Here is a 21,883-nt window from a genome sequence, read left to right on the forward strand (position 1 = left end):
TATGTATGTAAATGCAACAGTAAAATACCGAAATGGGCATGGCCTCCTTAATAATTATGCAAAACAACCAAAATTCAGACTACACAGGAGACTATGGACATGTGTCCCCCCAGGAGGGGGCCTCTGACAGTTACATTTTTAATTGTGTCAATAACAAAATGCTTGAATCTGATTGGTTCTTAGCAGCCCATATTTATAACTTCATCATAACTATATTTAAATTCTCAAATCTGATTGGCTGTCAATTGTCCTGATTTCAGCACTAAAAGGTTAGTGTAAAGGGCTGGTATGCGTCATGCCTATAAAGTAAGTGGACAGTACCGAGTGCCAACACATGGCTTTTTTCACTGCTAGCAAAAAAAACTCCCGCCGACTTTCTTGTGTTTTAAGTTCAAAAAAGCCTAAATGTTACAAATTAATTATGGTATAGTTATGATTAATTGGTAACATGGCTGAGCGGAGTTAATCATACAAGTGATTATAAAATAAATCGGACTCCCGCAGTTAATCACTCTCATGATTACAGACCGAATTGTATTCCACTCAGTCCTATTACCATTACCAATAAGCTTACATGCAGGACCCAAAATGTCTGAAATGGGAAAACAAAACATCCAAGCTAAAAGGACTATTTGACCCTTCTTTGTAAAAAAAAAAAGGGACAGTAGATATATCTAGCAACCTTTGTGGCGTGGTATGGAATCCCTAGTGAAAGGGTTCCCAAGTCTCCACTAAAATAGTGGGTAAGGTGGGGAGGGAGGATGCGTGTATTCAAGGGTGTTGTGTGTATAAAAACAGAACAAAAAAGTTAGATGTTAAGATTAGCACTGATAATGAGGGATGGGCAAACTGCAGAGCAGCTATGTCTACCTCAAAGAACTGCAAAAATTTCTTTAGCAGAAAGTAATAATTACTGAAATTCTAATAAGGATAGGATTAAATAAAATATATAAGTTGAAAAATAAAAAGAATAAGTATTGAGGGACTGACAAACTGTCAAAAAGCTATGTAAACCTCAAAATAGAGTTAGGATAAGTATAAGAGGATGAGGGGTTAGAAGGTAAAAAATAATAAAAAGGATGATAGGAAGATGAAAGGGGAAAAGAGGGTCTGGCAAACTGCAAAGCAGTCATAATGTCAACCTCTTGGAAAGTTAAAAATAAAGAAGAGAGAGGAGGAAAAAAAAGTTTAAAATTTATAATAATAAAATGAAATAAAATAAATGATAGAATAAATGAAATAAAATATTTAATAAATGAATAATAAAGGAGAGACTCCGGGGTAAACAAAGGAAAAAACAATCAAAGGAATTACTTCAATAACTTTAATGTGCAATTTTCTCTTCAAAAATAATGATAAGTAAAAAAAAAAACATGTTTGTGAAAAAATGAAAACCTAAAGTTGCTTCTTTAGTGAAAATAAACTATAATAAGTCAGATGGCTTGTTAACTGATACAGTAAAAATACTATATGAGCTTCACATAATTACTGATGTATAGTCGTTCTTAAAAACTTATCGAATCACTGAAATAGTTAAAATGAGATTGAAATATATTCGTTCTTAAAAAACTCAAGGAACTATTGACTCTGAAAATTTTTCTTTTCAATAAAAGTTGAAAATGACCCAGTAGTTCCTCTAGTAACTATAGCGACATCTGCAGCGTTGTGAAAATTGTGAAATAAATTTAAAATATTGGATAATACTTTAAAATAAAGTCCGAGATATTGGTTAAAATACAAGATTAGAATTAAGTAACGGAAAATGTCACATGTAAGCTCCCATAAAAAAGGGGGGCAGGTGTGAAAGAATTGTACGGGATAAGAACTTTCATAATGAAACTATTATAAGTAGTATAAGTTTTCTTGAAATATTACAAAAATGTAATTGAAAGAGAATTTAAATGGTTAGTTGTTAGTCGTTCTTTTGTGTTTGCTGACATTATTAATTATAAGGAATACAACTTGTAATTTTTAAAAATATTTTTTCGAAAGAGAATTTAAAATGGTTAGTCGTTAATTGTTAGTCGATCTTTTTTGTCCGTTAAAGTATAGCTATTCTTCACAGTGCAGATCAAAGTAAAACCAGATATGTGACTTGTTGTCCATGTTGTTGAGAAGAAAATCTAGCTGGCGAGCACGTTTTTCGGCCTTTTTGTCTGTAGTCCAGTGTTGTGATGTGAGGATCCAATGTGAAGTCAGGTAGGGTGAACAGCCATTGCCAATTAAAAATAAAAACAGATTAAATGTATCCTTGTCACTGATTGGTTTTTCCCAGAAAATTATTCTTAAACTCTTGTGGCCAAACAGAAAGTGGATAAAAAGCCTTGCCGCTGAATGAATTAAAAAGTTGAAGTCGTTGCTGGATAATTGATGCACGGGAGAGGTTGCGGAGATGGTGATGGTAAAAGTAAGTAGAATGTAGAGTGGTTGTTATCCATAGTTGAAAGTAGTCTGTTAAGATAACAATAGATGAGGGGGTGAAGTAGAGGGTGGGGATAAGAGCATTAGGATGGTAATTGGTAATTATTAACTATTAATTAGTGTCATAAGTTTAACTAAAACTGTCTTATTGCTATAAAAGGAAAAAGGAAGCGGAAGAAGAATAGATAGAGTGTGTGAAGGAGAATAGAGTACTAAAGTGATGACGTCATAAAAATAAAATTTCTGAAATTATGGGATTTGTCAGGATATTCTGAAAGAACAATGTCCAAGAGGCCTACTTGCCAAAAATGAGCATTTCGCGGCAAATTGTCTCTGAGATCGTAGCCCAGTTATACTCAGAAAACTCCATACAAACCCTTCTAATTTTTTTTTGGGTCGACCCAAAAAAAATTTAGAAGGGTTTGTATGGAGTTTTGTAAGCATAACTGGGCTACGATCTCAGAGACAATTTGCCCCCAAATGCTCATTTTTGGCAAGTAGGCCTCTTGGACATTGTTCTTTCAGAATATCCTGACAAATCCCATAATTTCAGAAATTTCATTTTTATGACGTCACACTTTAGTACTCTATGGGAATACCCGGTTATGGCAAGAACAAGGATGCATCGACACCAAGGCTCCTGTAATGTTGTGAATCATCAGGGGCAAAGCACAACTGAGCGAGGTTGTTTCAAGCCCGGCGCCGAGCCTTTGCCCGACATCCCCTGTGTCGAGTCCTTGAGAAGAAAAAAGGAAGAGAGGAGAGAAATGGCCGCGAGGTAGCCGAGAAAAGAGAGAGAGAGAGAGAAAAGAAGAAGAAGAAGAAGAAGAAGAAAGTGACAATATCGTACCACGAAAACAAAGGGGTTTCTTCACAAATGCCGGTTGTGAAAAAAGGTCAGTCCTGGAAATAAGGAGGCCCAAAATTAAAAACAATTATAAGGGATGAGTAGAATTTCCGTAGAGAAATACTTACGTCTGGAAAGACATGGCTCCTCTAGGGTAGACGTAAGAAAAGAGTGAAAAATACGGAACAAAAATCTGTCGTAACAAAAAACATTTTTTGTCAAAACAAATCAAAATTAACGCCAGAATGACGCGAGCCAATGACGTACGAGAAAGGTGTCGCAATGATTGATGGGGTAGCAGTCACACTTTCGAAGGATATGAGCAGCCATGAGGGTTGAATTTGTGTCTATAAAGCGTAGAAATCTGTCTTCTCAAGACCAGGTGTCGAAGTATTTATGGAGTGGCAGTTATCGTAGTGTGCGGGGATGGATTTGTAGTAAGCAGGTTTTGTTTGGAGTTATATCGAAATCGGTGAGTCGGAACAACAATTTCAGTGTGACCGATCGTTCTTCTCGTTAAGAAAACTGGAGCTGAGTTCAGGAGCTGAGTGCAGGTTGAGCTAGCAATCTGGTCGTCGGAGGTAAGGAATCGAAGTTAAGTATTCATGATATGATATATCGTTCTTTTTGTGATGGCGATGAGTTTAGTCTGAAAGAGTTGTCTGTGTGTGAGTCGTGTTTTACAAGGATAAAGAAACAACCCTGCAACGCAGTAACCGCGTTGGAGTCGGTATTCCAATCTTCGTTTTTTTCCAGCCGCGTATTTAAACATTTTATTTGTCTGTTTCGGGCTTCTTGGTCGCGGTGCTCCAATCATGGTAGAGGAAGGATCTTTTCTTAAAAAGTCCCCCAAAGTTACTGGCGATCGAACCATTACAGACAGATAAAAAACCGTTCAACGTTTGGAACTAAAAATGGCTGTTCCTAAGTAGTTTCGGGCAGAGCGAAAACTGTTTTTCGTGACGTTTATATGGCGTACTGGATGTAGCCAACGCAGGCTACAAAGACTGCAGTCGAACTATAGAATCACGCGAGTCACACGACACTCATCCACTCACGGCAGCATCACACTTCGATAGGACGGTGTCTTCATCTTTCTGGGTTTTTGCCTTAAAAAATGTCGGAAGGAGAAGATTTGAGGTACAGTAAAAGTTTTCTGTTAACGTGATTACCGTTTTCCTTTCTCTTTCTCATATTTGGATCCAGGTTATGCCCAAAGCATGGCGCGAGTTGGCACTGGAGTAGCACGCGCTCTCTTGCATATAAATTTTGTCAATTTCAATCAATTTTTATAAATCATATTGAGCAAAGAGTGCATTTTAGGTAAACAACAGCTGTTTTAGTCATGTCCTCGATATCTTTCTCCCTTAAAGAGAGCTTTATGGCTAATAATGGGTGTAGCCATAAATACAAGTTTTACTGGTGACAAAAAAAAAAAGAAACCTGAAGATAATATGGTGTGAGTTCTTAAACCTAGGGTGGAGCTAGAGAGAAGCTTACGTGATGTATCATGTTTTTCCTCTCTGGGGTGTCACTTTCAGTTTGTTTGTTTTTTGATATCATTACAGAAATAATGTAACATTGTTTTGGAAATAATTTTCTTATCTTGGAGAACAAAATTATGTTGGAAATCTTTAAGATACTAATTTACAGGAGATTATTATTTTTTTAAGTTCACAAGTTTTCTGGGAATGTATTATCACAACTATGTGTTGTACGTGATATGCATTTCATTAGGATGTTGTTTTTTGGTCCATCATTGGTTGTAGATTATTTTCATGTCCAAAATTTGACAGCCCACAGCATAATTAAACAAGGACACAAGATTATACACTGTCATGTCTTTTAACCCTTGAACCTCCTTCTCCCTTTAGAGTTAAAAGGTTAACGTTTACTGTAGGTAAATGACACTATATATTTCTTGAAATAAGGTATTAAAGACTGACATGTTTGCTCCAAATGGTTTTGTTATCTTTCTGGTCTGTCTGATGTGTTATCAACTAGGAACATCACTTGTTTGTTCTATCTCTCTGCTTGCCCAGTGGAGAGCTTGCTGCCAGATGTGTTCTTGTAGGGCTTGAGGAATGTCTAGGCCAGTAGTCTGGGACAAGTAGATTGGTTTGCTGGGCAAGTAACTGTAACATTTAAAAGCTCTCTTGCCAAATGGGCAAGGGTCCGGGGGAGTCATATTCTAACAAAATCATTAACCAAGATGAGCAAGAAATGGTCCCGGGCTAAAAAAATTAAATGTGAGCGATGCTTGCCCAAAGGACAAGCTTGAACCTGAGAAGCTCAATCTCAACTTATCCCTACCCCATAAGAACATCCCATAAGGAGATTTGTAACCAAAACCTTGTAGTGGAGACAAGTGGCTGTTGAACTGGTTTATTATATTTTTTCTCTGAAGCAGTTTGTTTTTTTCTCTAACTTGTTTGACAAACAAGTTTTATTTTTTGAAACTGGTGTGTTTTGTATCAAAGGGTCTAAATGACCATCAGGTGGCATGCAAATCCTTGGAATCATGGGAAGAGAGAGCTCTTCATTAGAATGTCACTCCTTACACCAAATACTCACATCCAAATTCTCCAGACTGTTCTCCATACATTTTTTTTAAAGAATTAGTTGAGAGAGTTTTATAAAAGATCTAACCATTATTTCCTTTGGTGATCATATAATGAATTCTCATAACCTTCGCTCTTGACATTGTATTGATGTTGTTGGGAGAAAACTCATGTTGGTCATTCAGTTAGTACTTTAAAGGTTAATGGTATTCCTCCTTGACAGAGAGCTTAAGGAGCAGCTTTGACCCTCTCACCAAACTTCAGAAAGAAAGACTTAAACTGATTGTACAGTTAATCTGTACCTGTAATGTTTTGGGGTTCTTTTGACAGCTGTCCTGCATAACTAGTTTCCAAAGTTTATCTCTCTGTTGTTTGTTTATTTGAATTATAATGCTCAGGAGATACAGTAAATTGTTTCTTATGAAGAAGTTATTTTTTCACTAACAATACAATTTATACATGTGTATTATACATGTAGTCAGCAGTATGGTGAATAATAATAATAAAATCATCGCGGTAATAACAGAGTGATCGTATCTTTCATTCAACATTTTTTTTTGTCATAAGTAATCTATTATTGATATTTTCTGCCTTCCACCAGTTCTACCCTTTTATATCACTGTTCCCTTCACTGTTCTAAACAGTTTGAAAAAACTTTTGTTATGTTATCTTAGTTTCCTTCTGTAGTACCCTGTACATAAAAGACCATTTTTGATATATCAAACTTCGTACTTGGCTCCAAGGCTTGGGGAAATAAAACAAAAGAAATGTATTATTCATTACGGAGCCTCAAGATGATTTCTTTTATTTTATTCCCCCAAGCCTCGCAGCCAAGTATGAATTTTAATATATCAGGATCGGTCTATTACAGAGCACAGTGACATACAGTGTATATCTACTATATGTAACAGTCACCCATCTCTCCACAATGGCCACTTTGATCCGTTTGTCCCATTAGCCACTGGACACCACTTAAGTCAGGCATCATGGAGAGGATGAGCCGTAAAATGTTGTTGTTGTTGTTATTTTTTTTTTGGCCTGAACTTGTCTTTTTTCACATGTACTATAATTTTATTCCTTCAGGCTCCCTTGTCCTGTCGTTCCAGTATCTGATCCAGAGGAAGAGGGATTTGATTGCTACATTCTTGTGTGTGAAAATCTGGAATGGGACAATTCCACATGGAATTTTCTGAAGAAGAAGTTAAAGAAAACTGCAGAGGTATATATTGTCGTCATAAACTACAAATTTTTAAAATTAAACCTGGTTGCTGCTGTGTGGTAGTAGTAGTTTTCCCTATCAGAGTATAAGTTCTTTATGAATAAAAGTGTAGGGACTTAATAAGAGGAAGGTGTCAGGTTTACAATGTACACTGTGAGTGATATAGCTTTGCAGAAAGTTTTGTTATTTTTATCGTGTTTTATTGGGGTTTCTGCAAGACTAAGATTAGTAGTTTGCAGTTTTCTTAAACAAAAAGCCCCACTACTTCATCAAAACTTACTGGAAGTGTGTGCATTTTTTAGTACTTTTCTAAAGCCAGTGCTGTAAGCTATATGTACATGTATATACATTGCAGTGCTGGTAGCCTTTTCACTTGCTTACAACTTGGTACCACTTATGTCTTTGCAGGTTGACAAAGCTGTTTATAATGAAACTTTGCTGTTTCCACTCCGCAAGAAGAATAAAAGCTTGGTGAGTATAGTTACTTTGTATTACACCATACTCAGAATAGACCTTTGAAGGATTATTGTTTTTATTAAGTTAAGACTTTAAAAAACAAAAACAATAAAAATGAATACAGACATTTAAACTAGGTTGATTCTCAATGTCCTTTGTCTCCCAAGCCCAATTTATTATTCATCATTTATTGCTCGGGGACAAAAGAAAATGTAGAATCAACCTTGGTTAACAAGGCTCTAGCAAGCCTTTACAAACTAGGGGGGCACAAAGAGTTTGGGTAGCTCATTCTGTTTGAAAAGCAGAGGGTTTTGTTTTGAGTCCAGGGGACCCATTGGACTGGTCTCTGTATCTTAAAACCAGTTAAACTCATCACCAATAGATGAGCTTGGGCGCTGGTGCCTACAAAGTTGGTGGAGCCGGGCAATGCTCTAGCATGAGGAGGAGGTATCCATTGCAACCCTGCTAGGGTCCCCCACCAGGCACCGTCAAACTCAACAATTCAGTGGAATTCTTACCAACCAAGTCAAGAGGGAGGGAGGGATGGGAAAAACCAAAGCACAAAATGGCACGCAAACAGCAAGCTATTGCAACAACACCTTACGAAGAACTGCAAGCAAGCAACTGCATATATAAGTCATGAGGTGCCCCCACTAAAGTCATTGGGCCACATCCAGTATACCTGGAAAAACATGCAGGTCTACCAGCATTGCTTTGAGGTTAACTAAAGTTTGCCTAACTTACATTTAGCCACATAAAATGTCTCACCCAGTTACAGAGACATCATTGTTTCAATGCTCTGGGAGGTGAATTTTTATGTTCAACTTTTATGCGTGCATGTTTCGACTTTTTGGGGCAAAAAACTTGGGCGGGGAGGGGGGGAGGGCACCTGGCCCCTCCCCATGCTACTGCCCTGGTTAAAATATTTTATCCTGAATTCTATTTTTACCTGTAACACATAGAGTCATGTTTATACTAGTAATAGACCCCTTTGGGTTGTGTTTTCTTTTGTTTTTCTGATCTTGAATATCTGCCCTTTTTTTTTTTTATAAAACTTGTGACATTTTTACATACATACACATGCATTTGTACCTGTAAGTAAAAATTTGAAAGAATCAGTAATTATTATGGTATGCTCCACCTTAGGTCCATGCACCTACAGGACCTGTGAACAGAGATTATGATGATGTTAGACGTTACTACGACGCAGCTGTGAATGGAATCAAACGGTGAGTTTTTTTTTTTAATCTTTCCTCTTGTGTTATCAATTGCAAGAATGTAGCAATTTAGATTATTCTAAATGATTGCATTGCCAACTGTAAAGTTTTAAAGTGCCTTTCTCTACTAAGTTACAAAAATTTTGTGAGAAATATACAAATTGATCAGAGAAAAATTGATTCTTTTGGACTATAACTTGGTTCATCATGCAAGTTCATCAAGCAGCGGGTGCTGCTAGTCAAAGAGCATATTAATTTTATAGTCCTGATAGTAAAAGCCACTTTTTTTATTCAAGTGTCATGGGTGTGCGATATTATTTGGTGCTAGAGACGATGTTAGTGAAATTTAAGATATTTTTTGTTGTTGTTGGTGTTCAATAAATAAATGTCTCAATAATTACCTCAGCCTGGAGTTTTTTCAGACAATTTTGTTTTCAGCATGTGAATTAAGACATACGGTTTACATTTGTTTTGAGTAAACTTAAATGTTTTCCACCATATTGCTTTAAAATATATATAACAATTATTCACCGAAGTGGAGGTGGTTAGTCCTGGATATTTACCGAACTGCGAAGCAGTGAGGTAAATATCCACGACTAGCCTAGCTTTAGTATATACTAAAACAGTGAGATAATTGAGCACAAAAATGACGATTTTTAACTCAAATACTGTTGCCAACGATTACAATTTTGGCACATAATGACCCGGCGGCCGCGGCCGTCGCTTTTTCTTGCCGACAATTAAAACATTTGAAGGCATTTGTTTAGCTCTTGCGGGGAAATTTCTTCAAAAGGAATTGTGAATTTTTTTTGTATTTTAAGTCATTCTATAAAAAAAGGTTATTAAATTTAGTTTTAAGCTTATTTATGAACAACTCAACTAAATAAAGTAAGCAAGACGAACTTAATTTGCATTTGTAAACAAAAAACTTTTTCACCGGTTTTATTGATAAATTCGTGTCAAAAACACAAACTTTACCTGTTAAAACTTCCAATCCGAACTTCGTCACCTTCTTCGTGTATTTCGGAAACAGTTTGCTTGATTAGTTGTCAAATTTCTTAGTTTGTTTACGGCAGGAAACCGGGAAGGCATTTTGCTCGCAACTTACGCGAGTTTGGCGTCGCTCGCTCGGAGGAACTGGAGGTGAATCAGTGAATAGTGCAGGATATTCACTGATTGAGTAGCCAATCAGAGTGTGCGAAAAACACTATCCACTGTTTTAGTATATACTAAATGTAATTATTTATGATCAAAGCCCCATATCTTTCAGGTTTCTCTTTTAATTGTTGACTTTATCATCCAGCAAAATGCTTATGAAGCATCCTAAGTTTTCTTTTTGTAAAATAAATTAATGATTTGTCCATTACTTACAGGGCTTTGAAGGCTGGTAGTGAGTCTCCAATTCTGGTGACTATACCTGGTGAAACCTTCACCAATGCATGGTCTGTGTCATTGCTTGGAGCTCTTCATCAACTCTATGTGGTGAGTTTACAGGGTGCATTCATTCCACCAGGATATTCTCCTTATTACCACATCTAACTGCCACCTGGTCAGCTCTCAGTTCTCAGCCATATTCTGCCAAGCAGAGGTTCACAGATTCAGCCTCCGCTGAAGCACTGGCCTTGTCCTGTTTATCCCTCCTTAAGAAAATAATTGTTTGAAGGGAGGGCTGTGCTCTAGCAAAGCCTGGTTGACCCTGGTGTCTTACTTTTGCTCTTGGGTGACTGGGAAATTGTAGTTTTTTTGTAGTAATCCCATAATGGGCACCCTGATCATGAATTTCACAGGTTCAGAGCTCTGGGCTCTCTTCAATTTTTCCAAGAGTACAGCCTTTTAGCTGTTTGAAAAGAGCAGTGGAACCAGGGTGTTGTTTATCTTCTATGTGTACTAGGGTGTTCAGTGTAGGCAACACTTAAATTATAATCGAGCTTGGCAGCTCTGTTGTGTCGCCTTTTCTAGCTATTGAATTTAAGATGTGTTCTAAATCTAACTTTGTACAATGTAAATATTTTTTTATTAGCCCTTAGAGTTGAGAGAAGCCCATCCTGATAAGAAGCAGAAAGTGAAACAGCTTGGAGTGGTTGTTCTTAATGATGTGAGTTGCTAGACGTATACCTCTTGTCAAGATTATATTAAGATGTTGTTAGTTAAAAACTGATTTTGATTTGTGGGAATAACCACATGCACTTTTTCTTAGAGTTGCAACTTGGAGTATGTCAAAGCCATTGATTCTGGAAGGTAGGAGACATGATTAATGTTTTGTTGTTGTTGTTGTTGAGTGGTATGAAATTTTTATGAGCTATAATTATTTTTTGGGGGGGGGGGGGTGTAGCAGAATTTAGTTATTTGCGTTGTTTGAGAATACGTGTAAATAGCTTTGCACAAACAAGCATTTTAACCTTGGTTTAATCATAGAATGAATGCACATAAATTATTAACATGTATTTTCTGTAAAATTTAGGTATATCTGTCGAGACATAGGAGGATCAGACCCGGAAAGAATGGCAGCTCCTCGTGTTGAAGAATATTTAAGGGAATTATTTAAAGATCCTAAAAGTCCTGTGAAGGTTTGCATTTTTTATGTTATAATTATAGCAACATATTTATAAAATGGAACGATTAATTTTCTACAAGTAATGTTTAAATTATAAATGTAACAATTCCCCCGTCCCCAGTGGTGATGCTAGTGATAAAGTTAAAATCAAACTACAGTGAGTCTTCCCATTGTTATGTGTTAAGCCCCAGTATATATCCACATATGAATTCCCCAGACTGTTCTCCTGTAATACATTTCCTTCAATATTAATGGTTATTAATTTAATAAGAGATTTGATTAAAGATCAAAGCATCTCCCTTTGGTGACCATTTTGTGAATATATTCTCATATTAACCAGTTTAAGTGATGATGTATAGATCTATAATAAAAATTGTTAGCAGAAAAGTGATGTTAGTCACTCTTGAAACTTTCGGGGTAAAGTGCAAATTTATATGTCTATCAAGAATTAAAATGATTTTAAAGGTTCATTTTATAAATGCCTGATTATTAATTTAGACAAATTTTCTCTCATCGCCTGCAATGCTTATAATAAAGTGGATGGTTTGTCGCGATTTCACAATTTTTGTCCCGGACAGGACAATCTTAAATTAGGTGCCGCTGACAAAATTTGCCTACACTTATATCCAGGATTGAACTTGCTATGAAATTTACAAAATCAACGATTTTTTGGGATGGCCTTGCAAAAACTGCAAAATTTGCAACTGGACAAGATCAACTAAATAAACAAAAATGTGTTTTTCTTGTCAATCATTTGTTGTAAAGCCATTATTCTTTCCATAACAAATGTAAGTGTTGTCAGATGTACATGTAAACGACCTGATAAGAGACTGTAGCTTTCATGAGTAGGGATAAATTTGTTCAAAACAAGAATTGTCACCATACAATTTTTGGTTAGAAGTTTCAAAGATAATTCCGATTTTGTCTGCTTGTGTGGAATTGCCCCTACTTCAGCACTACCTGCTAGTGGAATTAAGTCCATGAAAAACAACAACAGCAAATAACAAAAAAAACACACGCCCTCCTTTTTTTTTTCCATTTTAAGAACATTATTTTGTTAACAATGTTCATGAAAATGTTACTGTTAGTAGCAGGACGATGTAAGTGTGTGCACTTATATATTTTATGAGTGCACATTATTGTTGGCAATATTTTGTTTAAAGTTTATTAATATTTTTAATCTGACAAAAGTTTAATAGTTTACCTTTTTCGTATTCCTTCAGTTGCATAAGTGATTTGTTTATTCTTATACGTGGTTATAAAAACCAGAGCATCCTTCTTTAAAATAAACAAATATCACAGGTTAAAATGCTGTTTACTTTGCAATGGGGTTACAGGTTTCAGTAATCAAGGATGTTAAAGAGTTTGAAACAAAGTATCCACTTTATGCAGCAGTCAACAGGTGTTCAAGAGGTAAAACTTAAAATGTTATTCCAGCCTGCAGTTGTCATACCTTTTTCTGACCCAGGGAGTGATTTATTTGGTTTATTTAATAGCTTTGATCAAGTTTTATTGCTACAAAGTGAACTAACAGTCTTCTCTACATTTGTATATTTAACAAAGAGCTTTTAGATTTTAAACAATAATTAGTTATTTCTCCCTATACATTCTCCATCATTTTTGTTTTAGGAAGAGTGAGTGTAATAAACTAATTGTAAGGTTTCAGGTTTTGTGAGAGATGTTCCATAAATTAAAAGCAATATCCCAAATATAAAAATGTTTATATTATTATATATTATTATTACTATTACATTTTTTTGTTTATCTATCAGACTATGGCCTCTCTTAGGTGATTTGCATGTGCCATCATGGTTCATAAACTGTTGTGACTGAAATAATGTTTGCCATCTGAAATACTAAATAACTTGTTAATTAGCTTCCATGTGTTATTAAGCTATTGATAGGCATGCTGGCAGAATAATTGATCTGGAATATGTACCAGAGGGACCCATTGAAGAAACTGTCCTTCTAGTAGGGAAGGTATGTGGATTTAGCCAGGGCTGTAGCAAAACAAACAAATGGCACTATGAAATACTTTCTTTTTGGTTTTAAACTCAATGCTATTTTTAATTAACACCTTACAATTTTATAGTAAGGTTAGTAATGGCAAATCAAATAGTATATACTTGGCTAGAACTGACATCTTTCCTTGGGGCAACCCCATCAAGGGTTCTTTCATCTGTCTTACCAGGGACTTATACAGTAGCTTACAAGAAGTGAGATGAAGCTCTTACCTCATCAAGATTTTAACCCAAAATCAAAAGAATTTTTTTTTTCAATTTTTTTTTTAAAAAGGGGGAAATAATCTCCAGTTGAACAAGATTTACTTTTTAAAGAAATTCTGTATGAAAATTATTGCGACGTCTTCCTCTAAATGACTTTGTCACATGGAGTATTTAATAATACACTGTATTAGCTTCGCCATTCAGCGAATAACAGGGGAAGCTCTCATAAGCAGACATCTTCAGGACACAAAAAAGGTGTCCTTAACCTGAGCTGGCCACTTACGGGAATGTAAAGAATACAGAGTTTGTATTGGAGTTGAGAAAAACAGGGTTTTGAGAAGGTGGCCGTAAGTAGAGCTTCCCCACTAACAACAGTGTCTGTTAGGAGAGTTTCCACTGTATCGTCCAATTTATCATCCCAGGGTGTTACTTATGACACTGGAGGAGCTGATGTCAAGGCAGGTGGACATATGGCTGGAATGAGCAGGTACACAAAATATTGATAAATTCAGCGTGCAAAAAAAGTTGTGTCCAATAGCCCAGGGCTGGTGGATTCTGCTATCAGACTAGTGATTTTTGTTCTTAACATGCCCAATGGGCAAGTGCTGTTTTGGGGGAAATTCAAATTACAGAAGCATTGTAATCAATCATGCTAATCAAATTTAAGGGTTTGGGGGCTGGTTGAAATGACTTGTGGGCTGGTACATGCTAGCTACAGCTTGCCAGAATGGCAGGCTCTAAAACTGACTTTCTTTGCACCCTGTAAATTATACATCTATAATTATGATTCTGTGTCATTTCATCTCCTCCATTTGATACTTGTGAGCTTCAATGATGCAGCTTCCTACAAATGCAATATAGGGGCTATTATATGTTGCAAGATATTCAACTCAGATCAAAATGTTTTGCACTTCTTTTCACACATACAGGTATGGAACTGTGAAGCCAAAATATTTCTAACCTTTTATTATTATTTTGTACAATGGATTCATATGGATCATGAAAAACCTGGAAAGTTATGTATTTTACGAATTTCATTTTCCAGCCAAGGAAAGTCATGAAATTTAATTTTTGGTCATGGAAAGTCATGGAAAATTTAACTTCTGTTTGGTAGATATGTAAGTCACTGCAGATGTCACAGCATGGAGAAAGTATTAGTGACAAGTAACATTGAATAGCGTGAATGGCATGCATTTTGGTGGACACCACAATTTGTGTCCATTGAACTGAGTTAGGTAAAAAAGAATCACCAAAAACAAGAAAAAGTTTGAAAATTTGGAAAGTGGCAGCTAAACCTAAGTTCAAAGAAAACTGGAAAAATTCATGGAAAAAGTCACGGAAATTCATGGAATTTAAAGAACTCGAAAGAGTATGAACCGTTTTTAACAACTAAACTCACCTTTTAAGGGCTAATGTGCAGATCTTGAGTAAAGAAGTTCAAAGGCAGTGATTTCAAAAATTGTTTTGTTGTGGAATATTTTATGTGGATATTTGGGAAGAATATTGTGGTTCACTTCACCTGTGTTTCAGTGTATCATTGCAGCCTTATTGAATTATACAAAGTCCCATCATTATTGTTATACATGTATTCTGTCATTTGAAAGAAAACACACGTTCAAACGTTCAACACTGCAAGGGACTTTCAAAGATTGACTGGGATTGACTGATCGATGAATAATAGTAAATATTGTAGTTGGAAAAGACAATCTGCTAGAAGCAGGCACTGATCCACACCTGTTTCCACCGTTTTACGAAAATCGGTCAGATTTTTGGTAATAGATATATTTTTAAAAAGAAAAACTTTCCAAGTTGCAAGGCTTCATCCTAGGAGAATGGAACAGACCAATGTCCTGTTTGAATGACTCAGTAACCCAGGGAAGGGGACAAAAGGGAGTTAAAAAAAACTACCAGAAAAATTTCCGGGGGGACATGCCCCCAGACCCCTCTAGAAGCTTGTGCCTTCGGCGCTCCTTTAGGAAATTGGTCAGTATTTATCCTAGATCCGCGCTTGAGAAGGGTCGGTGTTTAAAGCCTGGTCAAAAAATCTGATTTATTTTTGTTTTCAAGGGATAAATGTGGTGCTGCTGCTGTGGCTGGGTTCTTTCAGGTATATGTTTATGTTTGCACACCAGTGTATTCATTTTTAAAATTATATTACAGTTAATTTGAACCTCCATAAGCTGCCACACTCTATTAAGCAGCCAGTAGTCCTGAAATAGAAAAGAATGGAAACTTCAACCTCTTTTATGTTTGCATGCCAGTGTATTCATTTTTAAAATTATATATTACAGTTAATTTGAACCTCCATTAAGCGGCCACCCTCTATTAAGCAGCCAGTAGTTCCAAAATAAAAAAGAATGGAAACTTCAACCTCTATTAAGCGGCCGCAGCCACCTTTTGGCCGTCCCCACAAGAGTTCTCCTGTTGTTGTCACCGCTATTAAGCACTGTCTAGGGCTTGATACACTAATTTTAGTTTGGCTTTATTTCAAGAATGTAATGATGAAAGAAAATTAATACAGTTCGAGTTAGAAGGTGACGACCAATTGTACATGTGAACCAATTATGATGCTCCTGCCGCGTGTTTGTTTTGAAAATAAAGAGGTGTTTCTGCTGAAGATTATGTTTATCTTAGCTAATTTATGACGAAGCTCCATTTTATATTGAGTGGCCAACCTCTACTATATAAGCAGCACTTGCCAGTACACTGAGGGTGGCTGCTTTCTGGAGGTTCAACTGTATTAGGAGAATTGATACAAATATCTAGATTAAGTGCTTTTTTTAGTTACTAAGAGCTGGAAAATTGAACCATCGTTCTTCAAGCCCCTAATTAATTGATAATTATAATTAAAATAGCTGAGGGTAACTTTAATAGTTCACTGAATTATTAAATCTAATTTAATAATGAAGCCTGCATAACTTATGATAAAAAAATTAAACCAACTGTATCAAACTATTTGGGCCAGCTGTGAAAATATAATTATTATAATCACTTGTAATGTCTATACTGACAATCTATCAACTGGGATGCAAGTTATTCACGATCAAAGAGCAACATAATAATTACAGATAGAATAAAAAAGTTTATTAAGAAAAAGTACATGTAACAGCGTTTATTTTTTGTTCAAGAAAGTTCATTTATTAATGTAGTTAGTGTAAGAAAACTGTATGCTTGCTAACAGTCTAGTTTTTGCCATCAATAGTATTCATATTCTTCTGTTGTATTGTTACTATCCAGACTCTAGCCAAACTTAAGCCAAAAGGAATAAAAGTCCTCGGGACAATGGCCATGGTGCGCAACAGTGTAGGAGCAGGTAAAATGTACTAAACTATATGGGTTAGCAGAGGGGTAGTCAATCGTTCTCCTAGAATCATACATGCTAATCTGTCGTAGCTAACTAAGAGGCTTGAGTAAATTTAAAAAGAGCTGCTAAAAATTAAGTGTTATGATTGACAATTATTGCAAATAACTAAACTTAAAGAAAAGATTTTAATTAATGTAGCAATGTAGGATGTCTGTTCTCCAGCCTGATTGGAGTTATTGTGATACCCAATCCTGATTCTTTTGTAGAGGGTTATGTTGCTGATGAGATCATCACATCTGCTGCTGGAACCAGAGTGAGGGTTGGGAACACTGATGCTGAAGGGCGTATGGCCATGGCTGATGCAATTCACCATATGAAACAGAGGGTAACCTCAGCACTTTTCTTGCAGATATTTTCATGTTTATTCTCAGCTTAAGGCTCATACAGTATAAGTTGAAGAACTGTAATGCTCGGTGGAGGTTGAGTGTCTGGGATGTTGAGGGGCTTCCACTTTTGTCACAGCGCCCATGGCTGGTTAATCCAATTGCCTCCTTGCCATGAATCCCCACTCTTGACACCTGTCACACTGACTGGTCAATGGGGAAACGTAATAAGGGACAAAAAATAAAAGGAAGGGAGGAACCAAAAGGATGAACCATGCCTAGTGGCTACCACTGTACAACACATGGAGGGCTTTGCAAACAATTAAAATAGACTGCACCTGTCTGCACCTATGTCGCCAAACTGACCACTTATTGATGACAGAGATGACACTCTTTGTTGTTAAGTGGATTTGCCTCACAACATTTTGGGTTCTTTTAATTCTTCCACAGGCTCTCAATGATGACAAGGTTCCACTTAATAAGGCTCATATAGTAACCATAGCAACCCTGACTGGACATGCTATAATTGCAATGGGTCCTGCCTACTCGGTATGTCATAAAACGTTTTGTCTTCATCAACCTCGTTAGATGTGTCATTGTTATCTTTGTTTATTGTAAACATTTTTGGTCTGTGAAATACAATATAATGCGGGACTTACCAGGCTTAGATTCAAACCTGGGCAGGACAGGAAGGTACATCACAAAGAGTTTTGGTGGTTTGAAATTCACAGGGCTTATAGAATTGGTTGGGGAAAAAAAGTCAAAATTAATCTTGTGGGATTGTGTAGGACAGATTCCCGGAAAAATCGGCCAATTTTGCAGGAATCTTCAGGGCAAACTTCACCTAAAAGCAATCAGTTAAAAACGGCTGATTTTGTGGGAATTTTCAGGGCAAATTTCTTTCAGCAACAATACACTCCAGAACTGAACCAATGGCAAAGTTAAATGGCAACGCCTTTAACATCAAGGCTAGTGCCATGCAGTTTTTCGCAACATAATCTACGCCTGGTAGATTTGGAACATTGTTTGCCCGTTTCAGTGACAAAGTTTGAAGATAAATTTGCAAGTTTACAGCAAGTAAACTTGCAAGTAAAGTTTCAAAATATGTTGTACAGATATGTATTTGATAAGATTACTGGCAAATTTTATGCTATTTGTGGGTTTTGTGAATTTCACGGGATTTCGTGGATTGACCTGAATTTCATGACTCCGTGACCTCACGAAATATCAGAAGCCCTGAATTCACCATGTCTGTCTAATCAATTATTACGAATTTTCCAATCTATTAAATTACTTAAAATAATAGTTTTGTTCACCTGGCCTTGTTTACATTATAATCAAACTATATTTCTTGTTATTCTCCATTTAACTACTGTGAGTCACAACTCTAACTTACTTTGTCATTTATAATGCACACCTGCTTCCCTGGAACCATACATGTAATAACGTTATTAATTAAAGCATCCTTTACTTTGTTTAATAGATTGTTGTTGACAACGGGCCTGCAGCTAAAATGAAGTTTAGTCAGAAGATCCAGGAAGGTATGTCGGGATCTTGAAAATTAATAAAAATTATTTTTGTCTTAATGTCTCAGAGCTTTAAATTTAGCACCATTAAGTTGAGCCGTCCCCCCACTGCCAAATGCACTTATGTTGCAGGTTATTACATTTCAATAAATTGCAGTGCAAATTACCAAGCTGAATATCATTCTGAGTCTAGTTTGCAACTCACACTGGCTTTGAAAAAAACCTGGATCATCAACCCCTGTAACCCTCCAGGTTTTGTTGATGCCTGGTTCAAAGTGCCTGGCAGGGAACCAGAGTGGTCATGACATAATCCTCTCAAAACCTTTTTGCCTCCTTTTCAAAATAAAGAAAATCAATAAAAAATTATTTAAAGCTTGTTTGTTCTCATCTCAATTTTTGATCTAATCTTGAAATGTCCTTGAAACTGTTGATGTATTAAATTTTGTTTGTTAGCTGGGCATGACATGGGTGACCCCTTTGAGGTATCAACACTCCGCAGAGAGGTGATTATATATTACTTAATAATCATGTCACTTAAAGGCTAATAACATACAATAATTAAATTTTTCTGCAACAGGAAGCCACAATTTTAAATACAGTCAACTTTTACCTCGCGTAGCCCTTGCTATGACAAACATCCTACTTAAAATAATAACAGCATCTAAATCTCTGGCAAAAATTATAGACGTTCGACTCATCGTGTAGGATGCAATACTTAATTATCTTACTCAGGTTATAACATCACTGAAACTCTTACAAAGAGTTGCTGTGATGTCATAATATATCACTAATTTCTTTACCCAGTCATTAGTATATTCCAGAGATTTAACCGATCAGGGTCCTTTTTGATGCAAATTTTATCTTTTTGCTTGTGCACGTGCATATGAAACTTGAAAACAAAATGCTAGTGAATAATGAGGACGCTCACATGTAAACAACAAAAATTAATCTGGTGGGAGGATTGGTTATATTTGAGGCCCTATTTAAAAGCCTTCCCTGTTTTCAATGTTCTTGAAACTTGCAGGGTATTTTTATTGACAATTGATCTCAGAATTATTAAATTATAAAAAAAAAAATTTATCAAGTGGTTTTTTTGAAGAATTCGAAATTTGTAGGCATGGACCAAATTATGTGAAAAAACTGTAACAAAAGCAGCTGAATGTAAGTTAATAGAATTCTTCTTACTCACAATCGCCCAGAGCAATTCCCCTCTTTTTTTGTACACAGTTTTCAATGTGAATCAAACTACTATGAGATGAAGCCGCGTTTCCAAAGCTTATCATTTTCTTGAAATATTAGCTAATTGTGTGGATAGCAAGCTATTTCACTATTTTAATGATTCTTAGAACTTCGTTTTAAAATATTCTGAAAACGTTCTCATAGAATTTGTTCAAACTTTGCCATAATTGAGGCAATGGCAGGTTCATGCTCCCTTTAATAAGCAGTTTCTTAAAAAAAAAACTCCTGGTACAGTAACAGAGAAACTCAAAGATAAATAAAAAACGTAATGGCATCGTTATGTTGCCATGGCGACTCCAATTGCAATTAAACCCAGATCATAAGAAATTTTCATCTTTATATAATACAGTTGTGGTAGCCTTTTTCTATATATCTTTACTCATGCCGACGTAGTTAATGCTTAGACTTGGGAGGTATCCCCCCAAGAAATCCAGCTGAGCCATCTTAAGGAGGGTTTCACATGCTCAACGTGTTTGTTAGACTCTTGTGTAAAGTGTAAACCAATCATAGGGTATACCAGGAGTTGGTATACTAGAATGAGGTATTGAAAACAATGCTTGCAAGCTCCACAATTCCATCTCTCCCCAGCCCCCACAGTTCTCAATCACCTTTCCTTGGAGCCTGCTGGAACAGGCATTATGAACTTACAAACAGGTGTTTTGGTCTAATGTTGTACAGCAAAACCCTGCTAATGGACACTGAGTGGGTCATAGAACTGTCCGCATAAAGCGAGTTGAATTTGCAGAAAATGTAAGGACTTTCTTTCCCTAAGGAGAAAGCATTAACTGTGCTTAATAATAATGAGGTGTCCATATTAGGTGGGTGTCCATAAAGTGGGGGTTTGACTGTTATAATAAAAAAATTATAATGAACCTGTAAAGCTCGTCATCTTTGATCATTTAGACAGCAGCAACATTAAATTACATCTTCTGCTTTCCTTATTCTACTTGATGAGCAATTGAAATGATTAATTTTGTTGACCATTTTTTTAGGACTATGAGTTTACAAATGCCAAGTCAGAATATGCAGATGTGTTGCAGTGTAACAATGTACCATCCAGTGGGACTCCACGTGGGCATCAGTTTCCTGCCGCCTTTCTTATAAGAGCATCTGGATTGGACAAGGTTATTAAAACATTTTAACTGTATTTGATGAATAATGTAATAATAGAGTGCCAAATGGAAGTGTTTCAGTGTACTTCGCAAGACATGCCGACCCTCCAAGGGCTTGTTAGTCTCCCATGCAGACCTTTTTAGGGCTCTGTCACACATGTTTAAAATTCCTGAGGCCCGAAGAAAGTCTAGGGTGGGGTGCGGATATGGATATTTTCTCGTACCACACAGTAAAATAAGCACCTTAACTCAAGTTAGTGCCTCCTCGATCCTGGGTGCTAAAAAGAGCTTGCTGTTTAATGTTTTCTGAATTGTGGCAGAGGGGAGAAAAACAACTAAAAGCTTAGCTTATTACAGTGTTGATGGGGTTTAAGAAGCAGAGAAAACCCCCACTGACCCACATACAGGTAATGTTTTACACGCCCAGGATGTCACTCACCATAATATTATGAAAACAAGATTTAAAGTCACCCAAGTATCAGGTGTATCTGGGGGAAATCTCCCCCCTCCCCCCTTGCCCCAACCCCTAACGAAGGCCTACTACTTAGGCTAAATTTACAGCTGTAAGCTGCTTCACCTTGCAAACAATCTTGGAAAAATAGGCCAGAGGAACAGTAGCCAGAACTGAAATATGAAATATTTAATTTATTATTTTAGCATGGTACTGACTCCACCAAACCCATTCGCTACTCCCATTTTGACATTGGTGGATCAAGTGGTGATTTTCCTCTCGTGCCAACTGGAGCTCCATTGGTTGCCATGGTTTCACACTTCTTGAAAGACCATTGCTAAACAAAGGGTCTTTTGAAGTAACTGAAT

General features: G+C 36.4%; 1 protein-coding gene across 1 annotated transcript; it reads left to right on the forward strand.

Moving 5' to 3' along the window:
- The first annotated feature begins 4,285 nt into the window (after window positions 1-4,285).
- Window positions 4,286-21,857, forward strand: LOC140933196 (putative aminopeptidase W07G4.4). The gene is made up of 19 exons (XM_073382710.1): window positions 4,286-4,408; window positions 6,913-7,048; window positions 7,457-7,519; window positions 8,651-8,733; window positions 10,095-10,203; window positions 10,742-10,816; window positions 10,919-10,959; window positions 11,183-11,288; window positions 12,613-12,688; window positions 13,170-13,255; window positions 13,923-13,987; window positions 15,568-15,607; window positions 16,738-16,813; window positions 17,071-17,189; window positions 17,638-17,736; window positions 18,671-18,728; window positions 19,167-19,216; window positions 20,945-21,076; window positions 21,722-21,857. The coding sequence occupies exons 1-19, from the start codon at window positions 4,386-4,388 to the stop codon at window positions 21,854-21,856; spliced, it is 1,572 nt and encodes a 523-aa protein (XP_073238811.1). The 5' UTR covers window positions 4,286-4,385; the 3' UTR covers window position 21,857.
- The last annotated feature ends 26 nt before the right edge of the window (window positions 21,858-21,883 follow it).

Source organism: Porites lutea, chromosome 4 (assembly GCF_958299795.1).
Source record: "Porites lutea chromosome 4, jaPorLute2.1, whole genome shotgun sequence".
Classification (NCBI taxonomy): domain Eukaryota; kingdom Metazoa; phylum Cnidaria; class Anthozoa; order Scleractinia; family Poritidae; genus Porites; species Porites lutea.